This window comes from Ictidomys tridecemlineatus, chromosome 8, assembly GCF_052094955.1.
Source record: "Ictidomys tridecemlineatus isolate mIctTri1 chromosome 8, mIctTri1.hap1, whole genome shotgun sequence".
In the NCBI taxonomy this organism is placed as follows: Eukaryota; Metazoa; Chordata; class Mammalia; order Rodentia; family Sciuridae; genus Ictidomys; species Ictidomys tridecemlineatus.
The window spans coordinates 128,538,555-128,557,907 of NC_135484.1; the positions used below are offsets into that span (position 1 = coordinate 128,538,555).

A 19,353-nucleotide genomic window follows, 5' to 3' on the forward strand; every position below is an offset into this window, starting at 1 on the left:
TAGGTCATGCTGGCAGCCATCTAAGATCTAACCACTTTTAGCTAGCCCTCCTGAAGAGGGCTTTCCAGCCTTCTGGTCTTCTGGCCTTAAATATAAGCAAGATTAGGGTGTGGTAGAAATTCAGCTAGGTCACCTAAGCAGTATAAGCTTTAGGGCAGGGTAACAGTTCCCAGATAGGAATTTTTACTTCTTCCCCAACTTTTCCTTACAGACTGTATACCTTTTCTTGCTTCCTGGTAAAGGGATGAGTAAAACTGTTTTAATTCTTTTAGATTCTCTTTGGTGTCTGAAAGACAATGGTCTCAACTCACTATTTTACAACCCATTAAACATACACAAGAACACACATTAAAAAAAATACAGATAACATATATCAACAAAGAAAAAATAATCTGAAGGAAAAGGGAAAAAGATTATAAGTAACTTCATAGAAAGGAAAAGCAAGTGGCTTTAAAATTTTTGAAAAAATATTTAGGGGAAAAATATCTATAGAATTTTCCTTCTTTCTTCTTCTTCTTTCTTCTTCTTTCTTCTTCCTTCTTCCTTCTTCCTTCTTCTTCTTCCTTCTTCCTTCTTTCTTCTTCTTCTTCTTCTTCTTCTTCTTCTTCTTCTTCTTCTTCTTCTTCTTCTTCTTCTTCTTCTTCTTCTTCTTCTTCTTCTTCTTCTTCTTCTTCTTCTTCTTCTTCTTCTTCTTCTTCTTCTTCTTCTTCTTCTTCTTCTTCTTCTTCTTCTTCTTCTTCTTCTTCTTCTTCTTCTTCTTCTTCTTCTTCTTCTTCTTCTTCTTCTTCTTCTTCTTCTTCTTCTTCTTCTTCTTCTTCTTCTTCTTCTTCTTCTTCTTCTTCTTCTTCTTCTTCTTCTTCTTCTTCTTCTTCTTCTTCTTCTTCTTCTTCTTCTTCTTCTTCTTCTTCTTCTTCTTCTTCTTCTTCTTCTTCTTCTTCCTTCCTCTCTCTCTCTCTCTCTCTCTCTCTCTCTCTAATATTTTTAGTTGTAGATGGACATAACATCTTTATTTTATTCACTTATTTTTATGTGGTGCTGAGGATCAAACCCAGCACCTCTCATGTGTCAGGCAAGTGCTCTACCACTGAGCTACAGCTCCAGCCCACCATTCTTCTTCATCAAATTGAGAAACAAAAAACAAAAGCAAAACCCTTTGTTACAAACCTAGATATATAAGCTTGATTCTTCTGTTCATTCTCTTTAAACAATCTATTTAAACTGAAAAAAAATTTGTTTTCCTATCTGTTAGGTATGGGGAAACAGTAATATTTTCATAGGATTTTTATGAAGATTAAGTCTTAAGAATGTAAAGATAGTAGATGCCCCATAAACAATAAGCCCTAAATAAATGCTGTTACTATTTCATAAACATTGCTGGTCATGGTATGGTAAATAGGTTCTCAAATGTTGCTGTTGGGCATAAAAAATTGTCATTAATGTCTAGGGGATAATCCATCAAAATTACCACATCAATTTTTGATTTATCCATTCCACTGGCAGAAACTTTCCACAAATGTGTGAAATAGTCAATGTTCACAGTTGTTCATGGCAGCTTTGACAGTAAAGGCAAGTGACTGATTGGATAAATTCAACAGAATACTAGCCACCAAAGTAATGGCGGGGGCGGGGGGGGGGGGTGGTTCGTGTTTTTCTATTTGAATCATTATATGATTAAGGGTTAGAGTGTTGGATACCCTATCAGTTAATATTACAGTGGGAATAATGATATACACACATGTACTACTTATATGTGCAGAACATATCCATAGAAGGAAACACAAAAGTTAGTGTTTGGCTTTAAGGCTGGATCTGGGAGATGAGGTGGGGTAGGGAGTGAGAGTTGGGTAAAGAGATGAGGACCATGTGCTTTGACACATTTCAAGTTTGGGACAAGTAAAAAATAAAATTCTATTCTTTTAGACTTCAAATCTTGCCAAAGATATGAAAAAGAAGGGGAAATAAGGAAAAAGCTCTTCTTGTAGCTGAAACTTAATTGCGCTTAATTCATTATGTTAAAGATAAAGTTTTTTCCTGAACACATCTCTTCCAAACCAGCAATTTCCAAGAGGGCAAAACACTGCAGCACAAAACGTGAGCTCTCTCCCTGGACCCCTCTGGGGGCTTATATCCAAGACTCACTTTGAAAATGATGGATGGAAATGGAGTTCCAATCGGCAAACTCCCAAGAGACTAAAACTGTGGATGGCTTACCTACTTTACTTCTACAAAGAGCAAATTCTTTTAGAGGCTATTTCTAATGTTCAAGAGACACGTACCAAATTTGAATTTACTACAAACATTGTGCATATTCTCCATTTCCTTTCAATACACACTCATCAAGAACTTCATGTCCTTTAATTTGGGAAAATCAGAGTTAAAATTGTGTGCAGAGACCTATTCAGGATTCCCACCTGCCAAACATCAGATGCTCCATCCTGCATCATTACTTTGTAGTTCTACCAACTAGAGTTAAAAAAAAAAAAAAATGCCGTTTTAGGTAGCTGTCCCTTGGTTCTGTACTGTCTTTTATGCTACGCAGTTGAAAAGAGGAAGTAGCTTTTACGCCCAGGAGAATAAAATCTTTTAGAGTCTAGAAAAATCAACTTTTGAGATTCATTTGAAAATCACCATGACCAACCTGGTTCTGAGACGGTGGTTACGCTTAGTGATCAAGTTTTCCACCTACGTTTTAGGCGTCATCAGCCGGAAGTTAGTTTTAACATCGCAACTGGAAGACAAAGAGCTCTTCTACCTACTCCCAGCCTCACTGGGAATTCAAATCCCTGCTTTTAAATAAAGTTCTTACTTTGAAAGACATGGAAAGAAATGTCTGTGCAGACAGACCTACTATTTTTTGTTGTTGTTGAAAGTGTTCAAGGCCTTAATTCCCAAAGTTCGGAGCAGAGAGCTTTTGAATTTGAAGAAGGTCTGGGAAGAGTCCTCCCAGTCCCTGAGAAGACGAACCCTGCCGCCTCTAACCCCACTATCCCTGATCTGGGATAGTGCCCGGGTCTCCCGCTCCCTGCCCCTCATCCCTTGGCGGTCTCAGCCCCCGCCAGTCCCTGGGGCCCGGGACCCACAGACTCACCACTACGCCCATCGCCCTTCCCCGGCCTTCCCCCAGGCCCCAAGCCTCGGTCAGGCTCACAGCCCACCCGCCCCAGTTTCTGGTGGGGGGTGAGAGCGGGAAGCAAAGCAGAGGTCACTACAGGCTGCAAGACTGAGATGGAGAGAAAGCGTTTTTCTTTTGCGAAATGATTTTTAGAACTGCCAGAGTGAAAAACAAACAAACAAACAAACAACAACAACAAAAAAACCAAGCTGAGCAGGCGAAGAGGACAAAGGGCGAGAGGACACTTGGCCGAATACTTGGCTTTTTCTTGGTGGGATTTTTTCAAGTGTGCACCCAATACCTTAGACCGGAGCCGCCCCTCTTGCATCTCTGCACTCCTCTCGAGGCTGGCTGGCCCCAGGTGGAACAGATCTTACCGTGGTCCTCTTGAAAACAGACAGTAGGAGGCTCGAAGAGTAACTAAACGGGCTGACACTTGCAGCTGAAGTTAATCTTAAGGCCCGTCCCCTGACAAATCTGGCAGTTTCAGGCACTCCAAGCGAGTTACTTTGTTACTTAGGGACCCCTTTTCTATGCGACTTTTTGAAGAGTCAGAGGTGTGTATTTTATCTGTTTGTAATGGTCTTTATCATATGCTGCATAGCCTCGACTTTCTGAAATGACTTTCCTTGAAATAATAGAGAAAAAAAAATCCTTTGTTTAACGCCGTTAACTGCCGAATACTTTTCCTGGTGTACTCTTATATCTTCAGAGCATCCAAAAGAAATGAAATGTCTTTTTGGAGTTGGTACATCTTGTGAGGACAACTGATAACACCAGATAATAAAAACCAATTTTTTAAAATATCTAGTCCACATAAAATGTGATAGATTCAGTTCTTTTTCCGCCTCTCGTGTGGCTCTATGGCTTAGTTGGTTAAAGCGCCTGTCTCGTAAACAGGAGATCCTGGGCCCTACTCCCAGTAGGGCCTTTCGTTCTCCCTTTTTTCTCGCCCTGGCAAATTAGCTCTTTCTGAAAATCATTTTATGTTGGCCAATTACTGATCATCCCTTCAAATTCTCACCAAACTTATAACAAAGATTCTTTACTTTGAAAAGAAGTAAATTCTTAAAAACGTAACAATTCAAATGCAATACCTTTCGGAAGTGGAATGCATACACCTTCAATCATTTTTAACCTAAGTTTTGCATTAAAATGTTTTTGAGCGGCTACAATGTGTTCAGTTTAACGTACTTAGCTGTATATATGATATCTCTGTATCTTACCAATCTCCAATTCTATAACTTATTTCATAAGGTACGATTCGTCAACTTAAAAGGAAAACTAGAATGTTTGCGGGGCAACCTCGTCTTGTTTTTTTAATTGCTAGAGACTAAACCCAGGGTTTCCCACATGCTAGGCAAGCACTCTGCCACTGAGTTATATGGCCAACTTTGTATTTGCCATTTTGAAGAAAAGAAGAAAAACAGTTATTTGCCGATATTAATCCTCTCAAGGAAAGAACCAGAAACCTTGCAAATGATGATTGACTGGAAGCTAAAATTTCCTAGACCCAAGTACTCCCAGATAGGACAACAAACTGTGAGAAAAGAGCAGACAGAAGAATTGTGCCAAGTATTTAAAGCAACTTAGCTTTGGGATTCACAGAATTTCTAATGCCTTTTGTTTTCCATTTGTTCATCCATTAACTCAACAAACATTGACTGCCTGTCTTTTATGCCCCATATATACTTCTGAAAGCAAGAAATATAGCAATGAAAAAAAGCTAAGAAAAATCCCTGCTCTGATAGATTTTATATGTATGTGTACATAAGTACATATTAATATGTACAATAAGTAAACTTATTAGCTACTTACAAAATCTGTGGAGAAAAATAAGGCAAGGAAAGAATATGAGAAGTACATAGGATGGGACAGGTAATCAGAGAGCATAGCCTCTTGAAATCACTGCAAAATTTTAAATTATGTTTTTACTTTAATGAAAAAAATGACTACTAAATTATTGTAAGTACCATAAATGGCAAGATAATTCTAAAATTATCCTTTATGCCTGGATGTTACCTCTGTTCATCTTGATTGAGAACTTGTTGAAGTAGATCCCACTGTCTATGCTTAAACCTCAGGTGGTCTACGTGATGACTGAGGTACCTGTAGCAGATTGCTTTTCTCATATGTGGAAGGAAAATAGTTATAAACTTACCTAATAGAATTGATGGGGGATTTGAAGAGTTAATGTACATAAAATATTTGAGAAATATTTAAGATGCTTTTTTTGCTACAACATAATATTTTATTATGCAGTTTTCAACAACAACAAACAATTGACATGTGCAAACACACACACACAAATAAAAAACAAACAAACAAAAAACCAAACCTGTGAATTATGATCCATCCTGAAGAAGGGGAAGATGTTGATTTGGTACATAAAAAAAGCAGTCTATAGCCAGGTGCAATGGTGCACGCATGTAATCCCAGCACTTTGGGAGGCTTGAGGCAAGGAGGATCATGAGTTTAAAGCCAGCCTCAGCAGATTAGCAAGGCACTTAGCAACTCCCTGTCTCTAAATAAAATATAAAAAAGGACTGGGATGTGGCTCAGTGGTTAAGCACCCCTGGGTTCAATCTCTAGTACCAAAAACAAACAAACAAACAAATAAATAAAGCAGTCTTTAAAGTTCACTGCATTGTTATTTATATCATTATTATCATTTACTAAATAATTGTTTGAAGCCAAATATTCAATCCTTTTAAAACACTCTGAGGTATTATTCTAAATTTATGGATAAAACTTCCAAGGATGTTGTGAATTGAATTGTGTCCCTTAGAAAGTCTTAATTCCCAGTACCTGTAAATGTGATTGTACTTGGGAATAGACTCTTTGCAGAAGTAATCAAAATCTTTCTTTCCTTTCCTTTTTGTGGTTGTTTTGTTTTTTTGAGGTTCTGGGGATTAAACCCAAGGTTATGTACATGCTAGGTAAGTACTCTACCACCAAGCTATACCCTCAGCCCTTTTTATTTTATTTTAAGGTAGGCACTCCCTAATTTTCCCAGGCTGGCCTTGAACTTGTGATTATCCTGCCTCAGCCTCCCAGGGAGCTGATTTTTTAGGTGTGTAGCACCAAACCTGGAAGTAATCAACTTTTGATGAAGGTTTAGGAGAACCATCATCCAGTGACTGGTGATTTTATGAGTAAAGAGAAAGAGCCAGCTTGGTGGCACATGCTTGTTATCCTAGTGCCTCAGGAGGCTGAGGCAGGAGGATCCCAAGCTTAAGGTCAACTTCAGCAATTTATTTAGACCCTGTCTCAAAATTTAAAAAAGGGGATGTAGCTCAGGAGAAAAGTGCCCCTGAGTTCAATCCCCAGTCAAAAAAAGGAGAGCAGGAGATTTAAACATAGATAACACAGATATAAAGGAGAAAGGTCATGTGAAAGTGACAACTGAGATTCAATTATTGGCCTTAAGCCAAGGAACACCAAGAATTGCCAGGTAAGTAAAAATTATAGTAGGTCATTGTTCTTACATGGAACCCCAACACTCAAAAATCAAAATGGAGTTTATTTATGCTAAAGCTTCACTTTGTCAAGCTGATAATAAGCTGTTTGACCTCTGGGGAAATTAAGATTGGAAAGATAACAGCCAAATTTCCAAAACAGACCAGTTTCAGTGGGCATGATAATGATACATTAATCCTTATGTAAAAGAAGTAACCCGAAATAACCTGATATTAGCTAATCAATTATTTTATTATTGTTATGTCTTCCTGTTCCTTCCTCACAAGGAAAGAAACTATGGAATGAGCAATCTGATTCTTGGTTTCTGTTTCTGCTTTCTTCAAGCTGTTTTCTGTCTGTAAAACCAAACTTTTCCACTCAGGTCATCAGAACACTATTCTATTTTAGGAAATGAAATGTTGCTTGATTCTAGAATAAAAAATAAAGCAAATTAGGTCTTGCCTATGACATGAGGCTCTAGGTTTGATTCCCAGTACAGTAAAAATAAATAAATAAAGTCAATATGTACATTTTTAAGTATTAGTTAAAAATAAATTTAATTTTAAAACAGAAAAAAAAAATGAAGCCAATTTAGATTTCATTTCCTTTTATTATTATTATTATTATCAGGGATTGAACCCAGGGGCATGTTTAACAATGAGCCACATCCCAGTCTTCTTTATTTTTTATTTTGTGACAGGGTCTGGCTAAGTTGCTTAGGGCCTCCCTAAATTGCTGAGGCTGGCCTTGTAATCCTGTTCCTGTCTCAGCCTCCTGAGCCGCTGAGATTACAGGTGAATGCCACTTTCCCCAGTCTCTTTTTCTTTTTCTTTTCTTTTCTTTCTTTCTTTCTTTTTTGTAGTAGGGATTAAATCTAAGTGTGCTCCACTATACCAGACCAATCTTCAATCAAAATTATAATTTTGTCCTTTAAGACTACATAGAAAAAATTAGGCCCCAATGTTTTTCAAGTTTAATTCTACCAACTATTCAAGCAATAAATAATACCAATTTTATACACATTCTTTCAGAAAGTAAAAGAGGAAGGCATACATTTGAACTTACTTTATAAGTTTAGCATCACTCTAATATCAATTCCAGACTAAGCCATATAAGAAAGAAACTGAAGACCCATGTTTCTCACAAAAATTTTTTAAAAATCCTTAAAATAATCAGTATATCAAATCCATGATTTATCATTTGTAAGATGATAATACATCATGGCTAGGCAGGATATTCCTTGGATTAAACTCTAAGAATCCAAACTCAGTATAATGTTCAAAGCAAAGAGAAATTGGAAATTTAAAAAAAGGTACTGTATTTAAAATCCTCAAAACTATGAAATATTTAAGGATAAGTTTTAATGTATGTAAAAGGCCTGCACATTGAAAAACTACAAAGTAAAATTAAAGAAGACTTAAACAACAAGAGAAATACCATTACCTAGAAAGTGACACCATTGTCACCACTAGGTGGGGATGACAGTAAACAGGTAACAGAGCCTATCACCAGATACTATAGGTCCAGGATGTCAACTCATTGCATGGTTTTGTTATGGGGAGCCACTCCAGAAAACACTATAAGTCTGAATTTCAAATCAAAAGAGAGCTTTGTTTACCTGGCCAGGGACTGTCACCCACCACAAAGACTCAAGCTCTGTGGGAGGACAGCAGCTTCCTGGTCCATCCAAGGAGAATATGAGCACAAAATTCACAACCAGTGACTTGCTTATTGTCATATTAACTAGCCAATCATAGAAATTACAACATTAATAAGTGGGACCTGTGGGCTTTAGGCAGGACTGAACTTTTCCAGTCAGCAAGCAAGTGATAAACGGAAGCTAAAAAACATTAGCTTTGCAGCTCAGTTGACCACAGTCCCAGGTTCAGGCAGGTGCTAGACAGTTACATCCTGAATTTGGGCAGGGGTTGCGGGGTGAGAATCTACTTCAAAGTCATGTAGACCCACAAGGCTATTCAAACCCAGAATGTAGCTCACCACGACCACCTCTGCATCCTGAGTAGGGTACAATTTGTGGGGTACAAAGTACAGAAAACCAATTTTTTTTTAAAATAAGAAAACAGCTTTAGTTTCTACTTCCTAGAAATGGGTCATGAAGTTCTCTCTTCACAAGGACAGTAAAAAAGAAACTAAGATGGAGTTTCTATAGTCACATCTTTTTACTCAAATGACTACAGTGACACCCTACCCTCATAATTCAAGCAAGGTGGAAATTGTTGCAAGTGACTAATGAGACTCTACCAGAGCAATTGCTTTACACACTCAGTACTAGTAACTTATTTGATGCCTACTTAAAACTACAGTTATCTTATGGCCTACACACACAGTTTCATCTGTCAGTTTACTAAGTTTATTTCATCTGTCATTTTACTAAGTTTACTAAGTTTATCTATAAACCCTATGTCTTTTATCCTATGCAAGTCTACAAGATCAAGTTGCTATGTTAATCTAACCTTGTCTATATCTATATTAACCTACTTTCTTATATTTATTTATAACTATACTGACACACTGACTTGTCCTATGGTTTAAATCCTATGTCTATTGCTTATTGATTATCTATTTTATCTTGCCTTATACCTATAACCTACATCTATGACATATTGATTATATTAATCAGTTCACACCATTATAGTTTACAGGTACTGGGATCTCCAAGAAAGACATGACTCACACAGGTACTGGATGGAATAACACTTTACTCACAAAGAAAAGATACAAGAAGATCAGCTTCAATAGTATATGTAGGTGCCCTGTGGCCAGCAGGTCTTGCCCTGCAGCTAATAAAGGGAAGTGGCTCTTTTACACCCCTCTTGTGTATTAGGTAAAGAACCCAGCTTTTTTCCCAGCCCACAACAGGTACAGTAGTGATGTAGGCCAAGTATATACTTAAGCAGAATAAAGAAGCACACATTAAGACCAGTACTGGATTCTCCCAAACAAAGTGATAAGCCAACCATAAGGCTATGAGGGTTCCATACCTCAGTGTAAGAAAATGTTCCAGCTCTAAAGCATGCCTTTTTGCAACTGTGCAAGGGTCAAATAAGGTGCAGCATGTCTGCCTTTCCCCAAAGCCTTTTCTTCCCCATGCTTGCTTATTTGTTGAAATAGCAAATAAAGCACATCAAATCTGGTAGGACTGAGTACTGCCTATTCCCAATTTGAAGCTGGAACCGGGGTCCATGAGCAGCCTGTATGGGTGTGGTCTGCTCACAAATCTCTCCACCCCCCCTCCACCTACCTCCACCCATGCTAAGGATCAAACCCTAGGACTTCATACATCTATACAAGCACTCTACCACTGAGCCATGCCTAAAACTGTCCTTGTGATTTTGAGACAACATTGCATCAGTCACTAGGCAAACCAGACTCAGGATCCCTGGAGGAAGGTACTTAATCAGAAACTCCAAGTGTCTGGTTTATGTCAACTAAAGAGGTCAGAAAATGAGTTAAGGGTGTATTTTGGTATACCACTGATAACTATCCCATGTAAGCTAGGAATTGCTAACGTATATATTACTGAACCAGTTCCATCTTGCCTGCCACATAGCATGCCAATCACTGAGACGAGTTTTGCAAGAGAGCTCATTCACAACGGAGACAATCATGGAAATGGGAGACTGAAGTCTCAAATCTGCATGGTTTGGAGGTATTTGTGAGATAAAAAAGTGGGATAATTTGGAAAGATGGTGAAATAGTGGTCTGAGTTATCGAACTTTGTGAATCTTCACAAGACATATGTGCAAGAACTGAGGGTGGAGTTATCTGCCTCCTGACATCAAAAGATTATTCATCAGAAATTTTCACAGGACCAAAAGAAGATTAGGTGGTTTTGACAAAAATGGCTTTCAAGGCCCTGAAGAGTAACCTAGCACTCCATATGCTAGAAGTGTTTTCTATAGCAAAGCTAGTAAGACAGTAATATAAGCTTGGCTATGTGACCAGGGACACTCCACCACTAAGCTATATTTCTACATCCCTATATCCAGGGTCTGATTAAGTTGCTTATGTTGTCCTTGAATTTGTAATCCTCCTGTCTCAGGCACCCAAATTGCTAGGATTATAGGTGTGCATCACCATATCTGGCTAGAACTAGTAATATTTAAAGTCAGCTAAAAGAAGTAACTAAGAGGGAGTCTGGGGGCTCTGAGTCAGAGCTGTAAAAAGTACAAATTGGTTAGTATAAATGAGACTAGGCCTGCTGCAGTCTGGCTGCAGCATAATAACCGGGGGGTGACGAATAACTTCTGTAGATTGATGCAGCAGGAATGGAAGCCGTTTATTATAGGACAACAGAGCTATTTATACATTTTGCACAGCTTATCTTAATTAGCATAAACTAGATACATCAGTCAACCAATAAGGAATCTCCACACTTAATGGCTCGATTTTGTTACTTCTCAAACCACTCCCTCTGACATTTTGCCAGGCACCATCCAGACTTGTTTATGAACTCTAACATTTCTCTGGCAAAATACCAGGTGTTATTTTGACTTGTCTACAGACCTTAACATAGGCCAACTAAGTTTGCTAGCTGGTAATAATAAAAGTAGTAGTTCTTCTTTACTACTTAGATACAAAGTTTATTGGTGTTGGAGACTTAGGTAGGAATCAGAGTCAGTTATTGGCTGAGGTGTTATTTCTGGGCATGTGTTCTGTCCAGAATACTTTATGTGACAGTGTTAAAGTTTAACTTTGATTCAGAAATTCTTGCACATGTGGGAGTCATGCAAGGCATGTAGAATGTGAAGGAATTTCTTTTGGGATTTTTAGAAAGTCCTTGAAATAGTACTTAACTCACACAAGCAGCTGTGAACTTTCCCCTTCATTATTTCCAGGTCCTAATTTTGTCTGACATTAAAAATTTCATCTTGGTATCAGTGACTTTCACAACCTAAATGTAATAATCTCTCCATGTTAGAAGATGGAGGTCCTTGTGAGAGTTAATACCTCAGTGTCCATCACAAACCATTCCTAGGGAATACATTCCAGCAGGAAAAAAAGAATAGTTGGATATTATGAGGTTGCGATTCATCCCATATTACTAAATTGACTACCCCATCCTCCATCTCTCAGCTCAGTATTGCTCAGCACATGTTGTAGAGCTATTTTTTTTCATCTGCTGCAGTGTAGTATTTAAGGCACAAATGACTCCAGTTAAGTAGAGGTACTACTCAAATTGTCTTTCCTGATGAACTTTTTGTAATTGTTGCTTGAATCATCCATTCCAGCACTCCATCATCATCCCTCCCTTCCTGTGACATATAAAGTCCATTGTATGCTGTGATAATGCCAATTTTCTTGTAAAGAAACTGTAAAGAAGCTGCTTTGGTCTGAGTAGAATCCAGTTGAAGAGCAGAAGTGTTTCTCCAAGACTGCAATGGTGGTCATTTTGCATCCACATTGTGCATAGGAATTTCTGTCCTAGAGTGGGAACGTATCAATGGTCCTGAACAGAAGCAGGATCATATTTCCAAGAGTTTATTACCTTTACCTATAGGGCAATTATGACTTCATGGACAGTTTTCTAGGGGATTTTACTCTTGAGGAAGCTGCACTTGTAATACAGCTCTCCTAACAACTCAAACAAACAGTGGTATAGGTTTATCTCTTGTCCCTGTCCCATTTATTCTCTCATTGGAACAGGCCAAATACCTTGTAAGGAGGGTCTTCAGTCTGTTGGCTCGAACTGCGCCACCTGGTGGGAGATATCTGACCTTGCAATGCCCTGTCATAACCAGGCTGCATGAGATTCCCCAGAGGCAGATAAAACAGAAGTAGAGGTCCAAGAGGATGTGACAACCTATAGAAGCTGAAAAAAGGGCAAGGAATGGACTTTTCCCCTAGAACCTTCAGAGGAAGGCAGCTCTGCCACACTTGATTTTAGGTCCATATAACTCATTTTCATACTTCTAACGTCCAGAAGTGTAAAACAATATATTTGTGTTATTTTGAGTTACTGGATTCGTAGTAATTTTCTAGTACAAATGGGTAACTAATACAGGTTCATAATATTAGATGGAGATTATGGCATTATATAATGCATCACAGTCAGTGTATTTAAAAAGTGTGTTGGCCAGGCCCCCTTTATCCTCGATGCTCAGAATAATTAGCAATTTCGAGATAGCAATTTTGAGCCCAATCTAACAAGTTTAGCAAGGTCCCTGTCTTAAAACAAAAAAAATTAAAGTAAAAAGGGTTGGGGATATAGCTCAGTGGTAGAACGCTCCTGGGTTCAATTCCCGGTACTACAGGGAAAAACAAACAAAAAACTATCTTTCAAAAAAGTGAAGTCCTTGAAGGACTGCAGCCTTCTCAGTTGTACTGAAATCTGGGTTTTGTGTTCTAAGTTGAGTGGGTTGAACTATTTTCCTCTGCCCCGAGTGTTTTGTATCAACTTTAAATACGCTGAAGTGACAGAAAGTGTTCTGAACCTGGAAAGGAAAACATACTGCCTTCTCTGAGGTTCGAACTCAGGACCTTCAGATTATGAGACTGACGCGCTGCCTGCTGCGCTAAGAAGGCACACACTGTTTAGGGTTTTTGTAAGTAAATCAATTCTCTTTCAAATTTATGTGCCATTTCTGAAAAGTTATTTTCACGATAGGGTACATAAAAATACATGCTACATTATTACATGTTCACCGAATATGTAATAATTATTGAATCAAAATTTTCAGGATTTTGTCCTTCACTAAATAAACGTACAACACAGTGGGCTTTCCTTTTATACCTTAACCACCACTTACTGGTGGGAGACAACATTTCACTGAGTTCACACTGTCCCAAACAACATTTGTAAACTTGTAACTAGAAGGTGACACACAGATATAAGAGGCCTGAACTGGATCCAGTCCATGAAGACCCCTCCAGCAGCAATGACAAACACAGAAAGCTGATGAGCTCTGGCCCTACACTTCCTTGCCTGCCAAGGTTCTTAGAATCCATGTCCCTAATCATGATACCTGAATGCCCTCTACAGGTCTAGAGCTCGAGAGAACAGATTAAATACAGATGAGGTAATGGGGAGGAGATGAGGTGAGATGATTGGAAACTGAGAAACAATTTATCAGATTTCAAGATAGGGCCATCTGAAAAAGTAGAAAAATGTCCTAAATTTGAAATTGTGGATGGACTGAAATATAAATATTCCATGTTCCATATATTAATTTAGGGGAAAAATTCTCTCTGTTTTATTGTGAATGTTACTTAATTTGACTTAAGTTAACTGCTTGTCTGTACAATGAGATATCTCATAGTACACTTAAAAGACTGAACACTTGACACAAAAAAAGTTGTCAGTAAAGACTATGTGGCACAAATAGTGATAGTAAACTTTACTGAGAGCTTATTATGAGCCAGATACACTTTTAAAAAATGTCTATGTATTTACTAAAAAATGAAATTTCTGTTATCAAATTTTTGTACAGACGAGGAAAGTGAAACTCAGCGAGTTTAACCCGGGATTTTGGGAATGAAGGACGTGAACACATTAAATAACTCCAACAACAAAGATCTGCTTGCACAATTGTGTTCTCTTCGAGGTTTTGCAAATAAGAAATCACAGATAGGCACACAAACCGTGGCTCAAGTTCCAGGTGGATTGGGATGGGAACTCTTCTATTTTCAGTTTGCAGATATTGAAATTGATTTCCCTTCCCACGGAGGATTCCCAAACTGGGATGACAAATTGGAATGCTCTTTATCTCCGCTCCTCGGAGTCCTGGTGCTGCGTCAGCCAGGCTGGTTTCTAACAATTTTGTCAAGGGCTGATTCTCTTTGAGTTTGAAGGACGCTAGGCTTTGGCTTCTTCTCTTTTCCTCTGGGGTTTTAGAGTTCTGGAGGTAAACGTGGGTGTGTGGGTGTCTCAGTTGCAGGGCAAGGGTCCGAGTCTGGACTTGATTGGTGGTTGGGATGGCTACAGAATCATTTGTGCAATATGTTCTAAATAATAATAATAATAATCAAGAGGACATACTTATGTCTTTTAAATTATTAAGATGAATTCCAAAGGAGTTACTGTGTGCTGCTGTGGTGGAGAGGTCTGAGGGCCTCAGATTAAGGTTCCATTCCCAACATGATCTGAAATCAGGTTCACTCCTAGGAATTCTGCAGTTTTCAACTTAAAGTGCTATAAGGTGTTATATATTCTGTAATATGAGGCAGTCCTAGGAAATTTTTCTTCAAGACTTTATGTCCAAGGGAACAATTTTGTTGTGTGGGTGAGTTTTCAAAATGTTCTTAATAAATATAAGTAAAACATATGATTCAAAATTACCACAACTTTCATAATGAAAGTCTACCCTCTCTTCCACCCTGTTCCACTGGGCAAGGGATTCTGACTCCTGAGCAACCATATTAAGATTTTTCTACAACAAAGATATGTGTGTGTGTGTGTGTGTGTGTGTGTGTGTGTATTACACAAAACAACAACAACAACTAAAACCTGTCCTCACATTTCTGGCAATTATAATGTGAGCTTCCATCATTTACTTTAAAATTTTGGTATCTATTTGTAATTTTAGTGCCACAGGTGGTATATTGACTTAAACTTTCATTTTCTTAGATGGTTATCCAACATAATATTTTAAATAAATCATTTCATTTCTACTGATTCAAATTACCACCTTCATCATATACTCATATCTATATATTTATTCCATTTATATTTAGACTTTTTAATTTTGCTACATAGACTACAAATGGAGTATTATAAATGGAGTATTTTGTTTTCCAAGTTCTGGGTTTTTCCATTAGAATAAGTACTATATAGATGGTTCAACTAACAATGGCTTGTTTACTCTGAATGTATTATTTATGAAAGAGTCTGTGTTGATATGAAGTTGAAGTGTGAGAATACAGTGTTTGTTGTGAATTTACAATTCTATTTATAAAGCCGCAAAATTAGCTTCAAAAGGTATTACCAGTCCCTATTAATGCTTTGAGTTTGAAGGATGCTAGGATGGACTGAAATATAAATATTCCATGTTCATATATTAATTTAGGGAAAATTTCTTTCAGTTTTATTGTGAATGTTACTTAATTTGACTTAAGTTATATATGCTTTTATAACAGATTTTGTTGTCTCTGCTTTCAAAGAATCTTAGTTACAGGGCAACTCTCAACCTTATCATAGGCAACAGATAGAAATAAAGTTGACTTCTGATCTTCTTCACCCTTGAACTTTTTAATTATAAATTTGTGTAGACACTTCAGAATTAATTGCTCTAATAATCCTTTTTTTTTTTTTTTGGAAACAAGATTGAGATTCCAGAGAACTCTCAAAAATTCCCTTTAATCTAAATGTATTCCCTTTCCTAACCAAGAGACATAAGTAAACAGATCCCCAGATCTTATTAAATGCAGCCAGGGAAATAAGTTAAAACAGAATGATGCTGGTTCTGAGAATTAGTGCTGAGAACAGGTCTAAAGAAAAATGAACCCAGAAAGCAAATGCTGCATTGATGCTAGCTTTGAATAGGGGTTGCTGACCTCAGTTCTCCCCTCCGAATCACTTCTGTTGAGCCTAAGTGCCTGTAAGGACTCGCATGTGCCCAACTTGGTCTCCCGGTGGAGTTCCTTGGTCTGGGATCCCCAGTTAGGACATTCGAATGAAGAATCCAAGTTTAGATAGATGAGATGCAGTAACAGGAAAGTTTGATTTTTAGAAGACTTTATCTCGTGTGGAAAAAGTGTGTATCCTTCGACTAACTGAAACGTTTTTAGTAATATTTAAGTTACCAAAACCTTTTCTGCTTGTATTAGTTTTGTAGTGCATGTACTTAAGTAGAATGTCTTCTTAGAGTTTATTCATTTTCTCATGATGATAAGTCGCGAACTCAGTAGGAAGAATACTTAGTGAAATTGATACATATAGTGCAAGAGAACTAGGAGCCAAGGGCTCCATGGCTTAGTTGGTTAAAGCGCCTGTCTTGTAAACAGGAGATCCTGGGTTCGAATCCCAGTGGGGCCTCAGGTTTTTTCCTCCTTCCACAATAACTCATGTTTCTACCTAAACTTTCCACAGTACTCAGCCTACTGTAAATTCCAGACATTATAAGCAGTATGACTATATAGTTACCGCTCCCAAAAGGGAGAATTTAACAAATTACAGGGACAATTCTTTTTCTTTGAAAAGTATGTATTGAAATTTATGTTATGCAAAGATTGGAAACCTATATACATGTAAATTATATCATCTCTAGTATCCAGCAACGTTCAGCTCTGTAACTGATTTCAGAAGAGTACATATAAATTAATGAATGGTTAATGCACAACAAACTGACAGAAAAATCATGATATCTGCAAGATCACATTGCCTTTTGGAGAGGAGAAGAAAATAATTATAAATTCCTATTAATAGTCAGTTAAAAACTGTATTTGCCAGAAGCTTATGCACCTCTGAGGTTGAAACAAAGGTGCTGAAAGTATAGAGCAAATTGAGGAAATTTCAAAAATATTGACACTAACAAGTGCCAACCTTAGTTGATTTATTTAATTCCATGTGTTTTCATCTTCTATTTAACCATTAGTTCAACCATTAGTTTTTTCTGCTAACTGTGCACCAGTGCCAAGAATAGGGCCATTTTAAAGGAGCCAACCCCCTAATCCTACATCATTCTCTGAAAGCTTAAAATCTAGTAAAGTGAGGAAGATAATAAACAAATAAACACTCAAAATAAATACTATGTTGGGTTGTGATGAGTTATGTGAAGAAAAATAAAACAAGGAAGATGAGGAGGGTGTATATGAAGAGCACAGAGGATTTTTTTTCTTAATAAACTACTAACACATCTATTTGGTTTTGTTTTCTTGTCCTTTACATGACAAGTACTCACAAGATGACTATGATTTCCATGTTACTCTAGTAAGGATAAATATCATCCTTATATAGTCAATTGGCCCTCAGCTTTACTTTTGCCCCATTACTGACCATGTGGTAAGAATCCATGTGATGTTATGTCAGAATGCCTTGGCGTAGCTTTCGTATGTTAGTGAACTACATAAATCCACTGAGTCTCATTTCCCTTATGTATTTGATGATAATAGAATAGCTATAAACATTTGAAAAATAAAAATAAGTAATCACTTTTTTTTAACAAAATGCTCCCCCCTAAAGCTTAGCTTTATTAGTACTTGAACCAATTCTTTTACGTATTATTCAGTTTGAGGTGGACACAATATCTTTATCTTGCTTTTATGTGACACTGAAAACCAAACCCAGAGCCTCCTGCACGCTGGGCAAGCACACTACCACCTGAGCCACACCAACAGTTCCTTGAGATTGTTTGTTTAAACAACTTTTAAGCTCTTACACTATCTTACAATGAAAATTCCAAAGTTTAAAAATTTAATGATTTCTAATAAGTAAACAAAAATATATCATTTTTCCTATTGGTTTGGGTATAGAAGCAATAAAAAACTTTAAAACAGTTATTAGGGAAATAAATTGACAATTAAATAAAATTATCAAGAGTACATGTAGTCAAGTGGGGTTGTATACATTATGATCCTAGCTATTCAGGAGGCTGAAGCAGGAGAATTGCAAATTAGTTGCCAGCCTGTCTCAAAATAAAATAAAAAAGTGCTGAGACTATAACTCAGTGTTACAGCACCTACCTAGTAGTGGCAGTAGACACTAGGTTCAATCCTCAGCACTGGAAAAAAATATATATGAGATAGTGATGGGCTCATATATTCTATTTGAGCTAACAAATATTCATAAAAATTACAAAATAATAAAAGGCAGGGTCAAAATTATTTTATGGTGCTTTTTTTTTTTTCCTGTACTGGGGATTTAACAAGGTGGGGACACTTAACCCCTAATCTACATTCCCAGCCCGGTTCATATTTTATTTAGAGATAGGGTCTTGTAGTTGCTTAGAGTTCTGCTAAAAATTGCTGAGGCTGATTTTGAACTCACATTCCTCTGCCTCAGCCTCCCAAGCTGCTAGGGTTACGCAACCATATCCCACAAAATTATTATATTGCATCATAATTCTAATCTTTGTTGTCAAACCAACACCCATAACATTAAGAATCTGAACTTTTGGGCTGGGGATGTGGCTCAAGCGGTGGCCCGCTCGCCTGGCATGCGTGTGGCCCAGGTTCGATCCTCAGCACCACATACAAACAAAGATGTTGTATCCGCTGAAAACTAAAAAATAAGTATTAAAAAAATAATAATAAAAAAATAAAGTGGAGTTACTCAGGCTCAGGCCTAAGGCCATCCTAACACTTAAAAAAAAAATCTGAACTTTTAAGTAAAATGTTAATTTTTGACTATTTCATTGCATTTAGAGCATTCATTTCCATTTAGATATTTTACTTATTAATATCCAGATATTATTTTATTAATAAAGCCCAAGTCCTTCAAGAAAATATTCTACTTTAATTTTATGAATGTGAGTTGTATAGACAATAAAAGTTATGCAAAATGACAATTTATTGTAGTTTTGAATATGCAAGTGTTAATTTTAAATAAAAAACTATTAAAATGATTATTACAGGCAACTAACCTGTAATAATCATTATTTTTGAAGTTGGAAGATTTTTTTCTAGTTTTCCCAAGCTATGAATATAAGGTACTCCTTCTAGAAAGCACATCGCCAAAAGTAATTTCCTCTAGATTACATTATGCTATGCACAAAAAATTAGTGCATAAATGTCCATTTTAGTGAATGAAGTGTATATTTTTATTATGACCATTAGACATTTGGATATGTAGAAATACTTGGAAAATTTTTTTAAGTTTAATGACA

The 19,353-nt window shown here is 37.1% G+C and overlaps 1 protein-coding gene and 2 non-coding genes across 3 annotated transcripts in view; 2 read left to right on the plus strand and 1 right to left on the minus strand.

Moving 5' to 3' along the window:
- Positions 1–2,629: 2,629 nt before the first annotated feature.
- Positions 2,630–19,353, plus strand: part of LOC101968516 (olfactory receptor 2B11) — a 32,389-nt gene continuing 15,665 nt past the window's right edge. Inside the window, exons 1-2 of the mRNA XM_005341923.2 lie at positions 2,630–2,709; positions 2,815–3,137. Of these exons, the coding sequence (XP_005341980.2) occupies positions 2,630–2,709; positions 2,815–3,137 (403 nt within the window). The remainder of the gene's footprint in view (positions 2,710–2,814; positions 3,138–19,353) is intronic.
- Positions 13,045–13,117, minus strand: Trnam-cau (transfer RNA methionine (anticodon CAU)). The gene has a single exon. It is a non-coding gene; the product is annotated as a tRNA-Met (tRNA).
- Positions 16,492–16,565, plus strand: Trnat-ugu (transfer RNA threonine (anticodon UGU)). Its single transcript has one exon. It is a non-coding gene; the product is annotated as a tRNA-Thr (tRNA).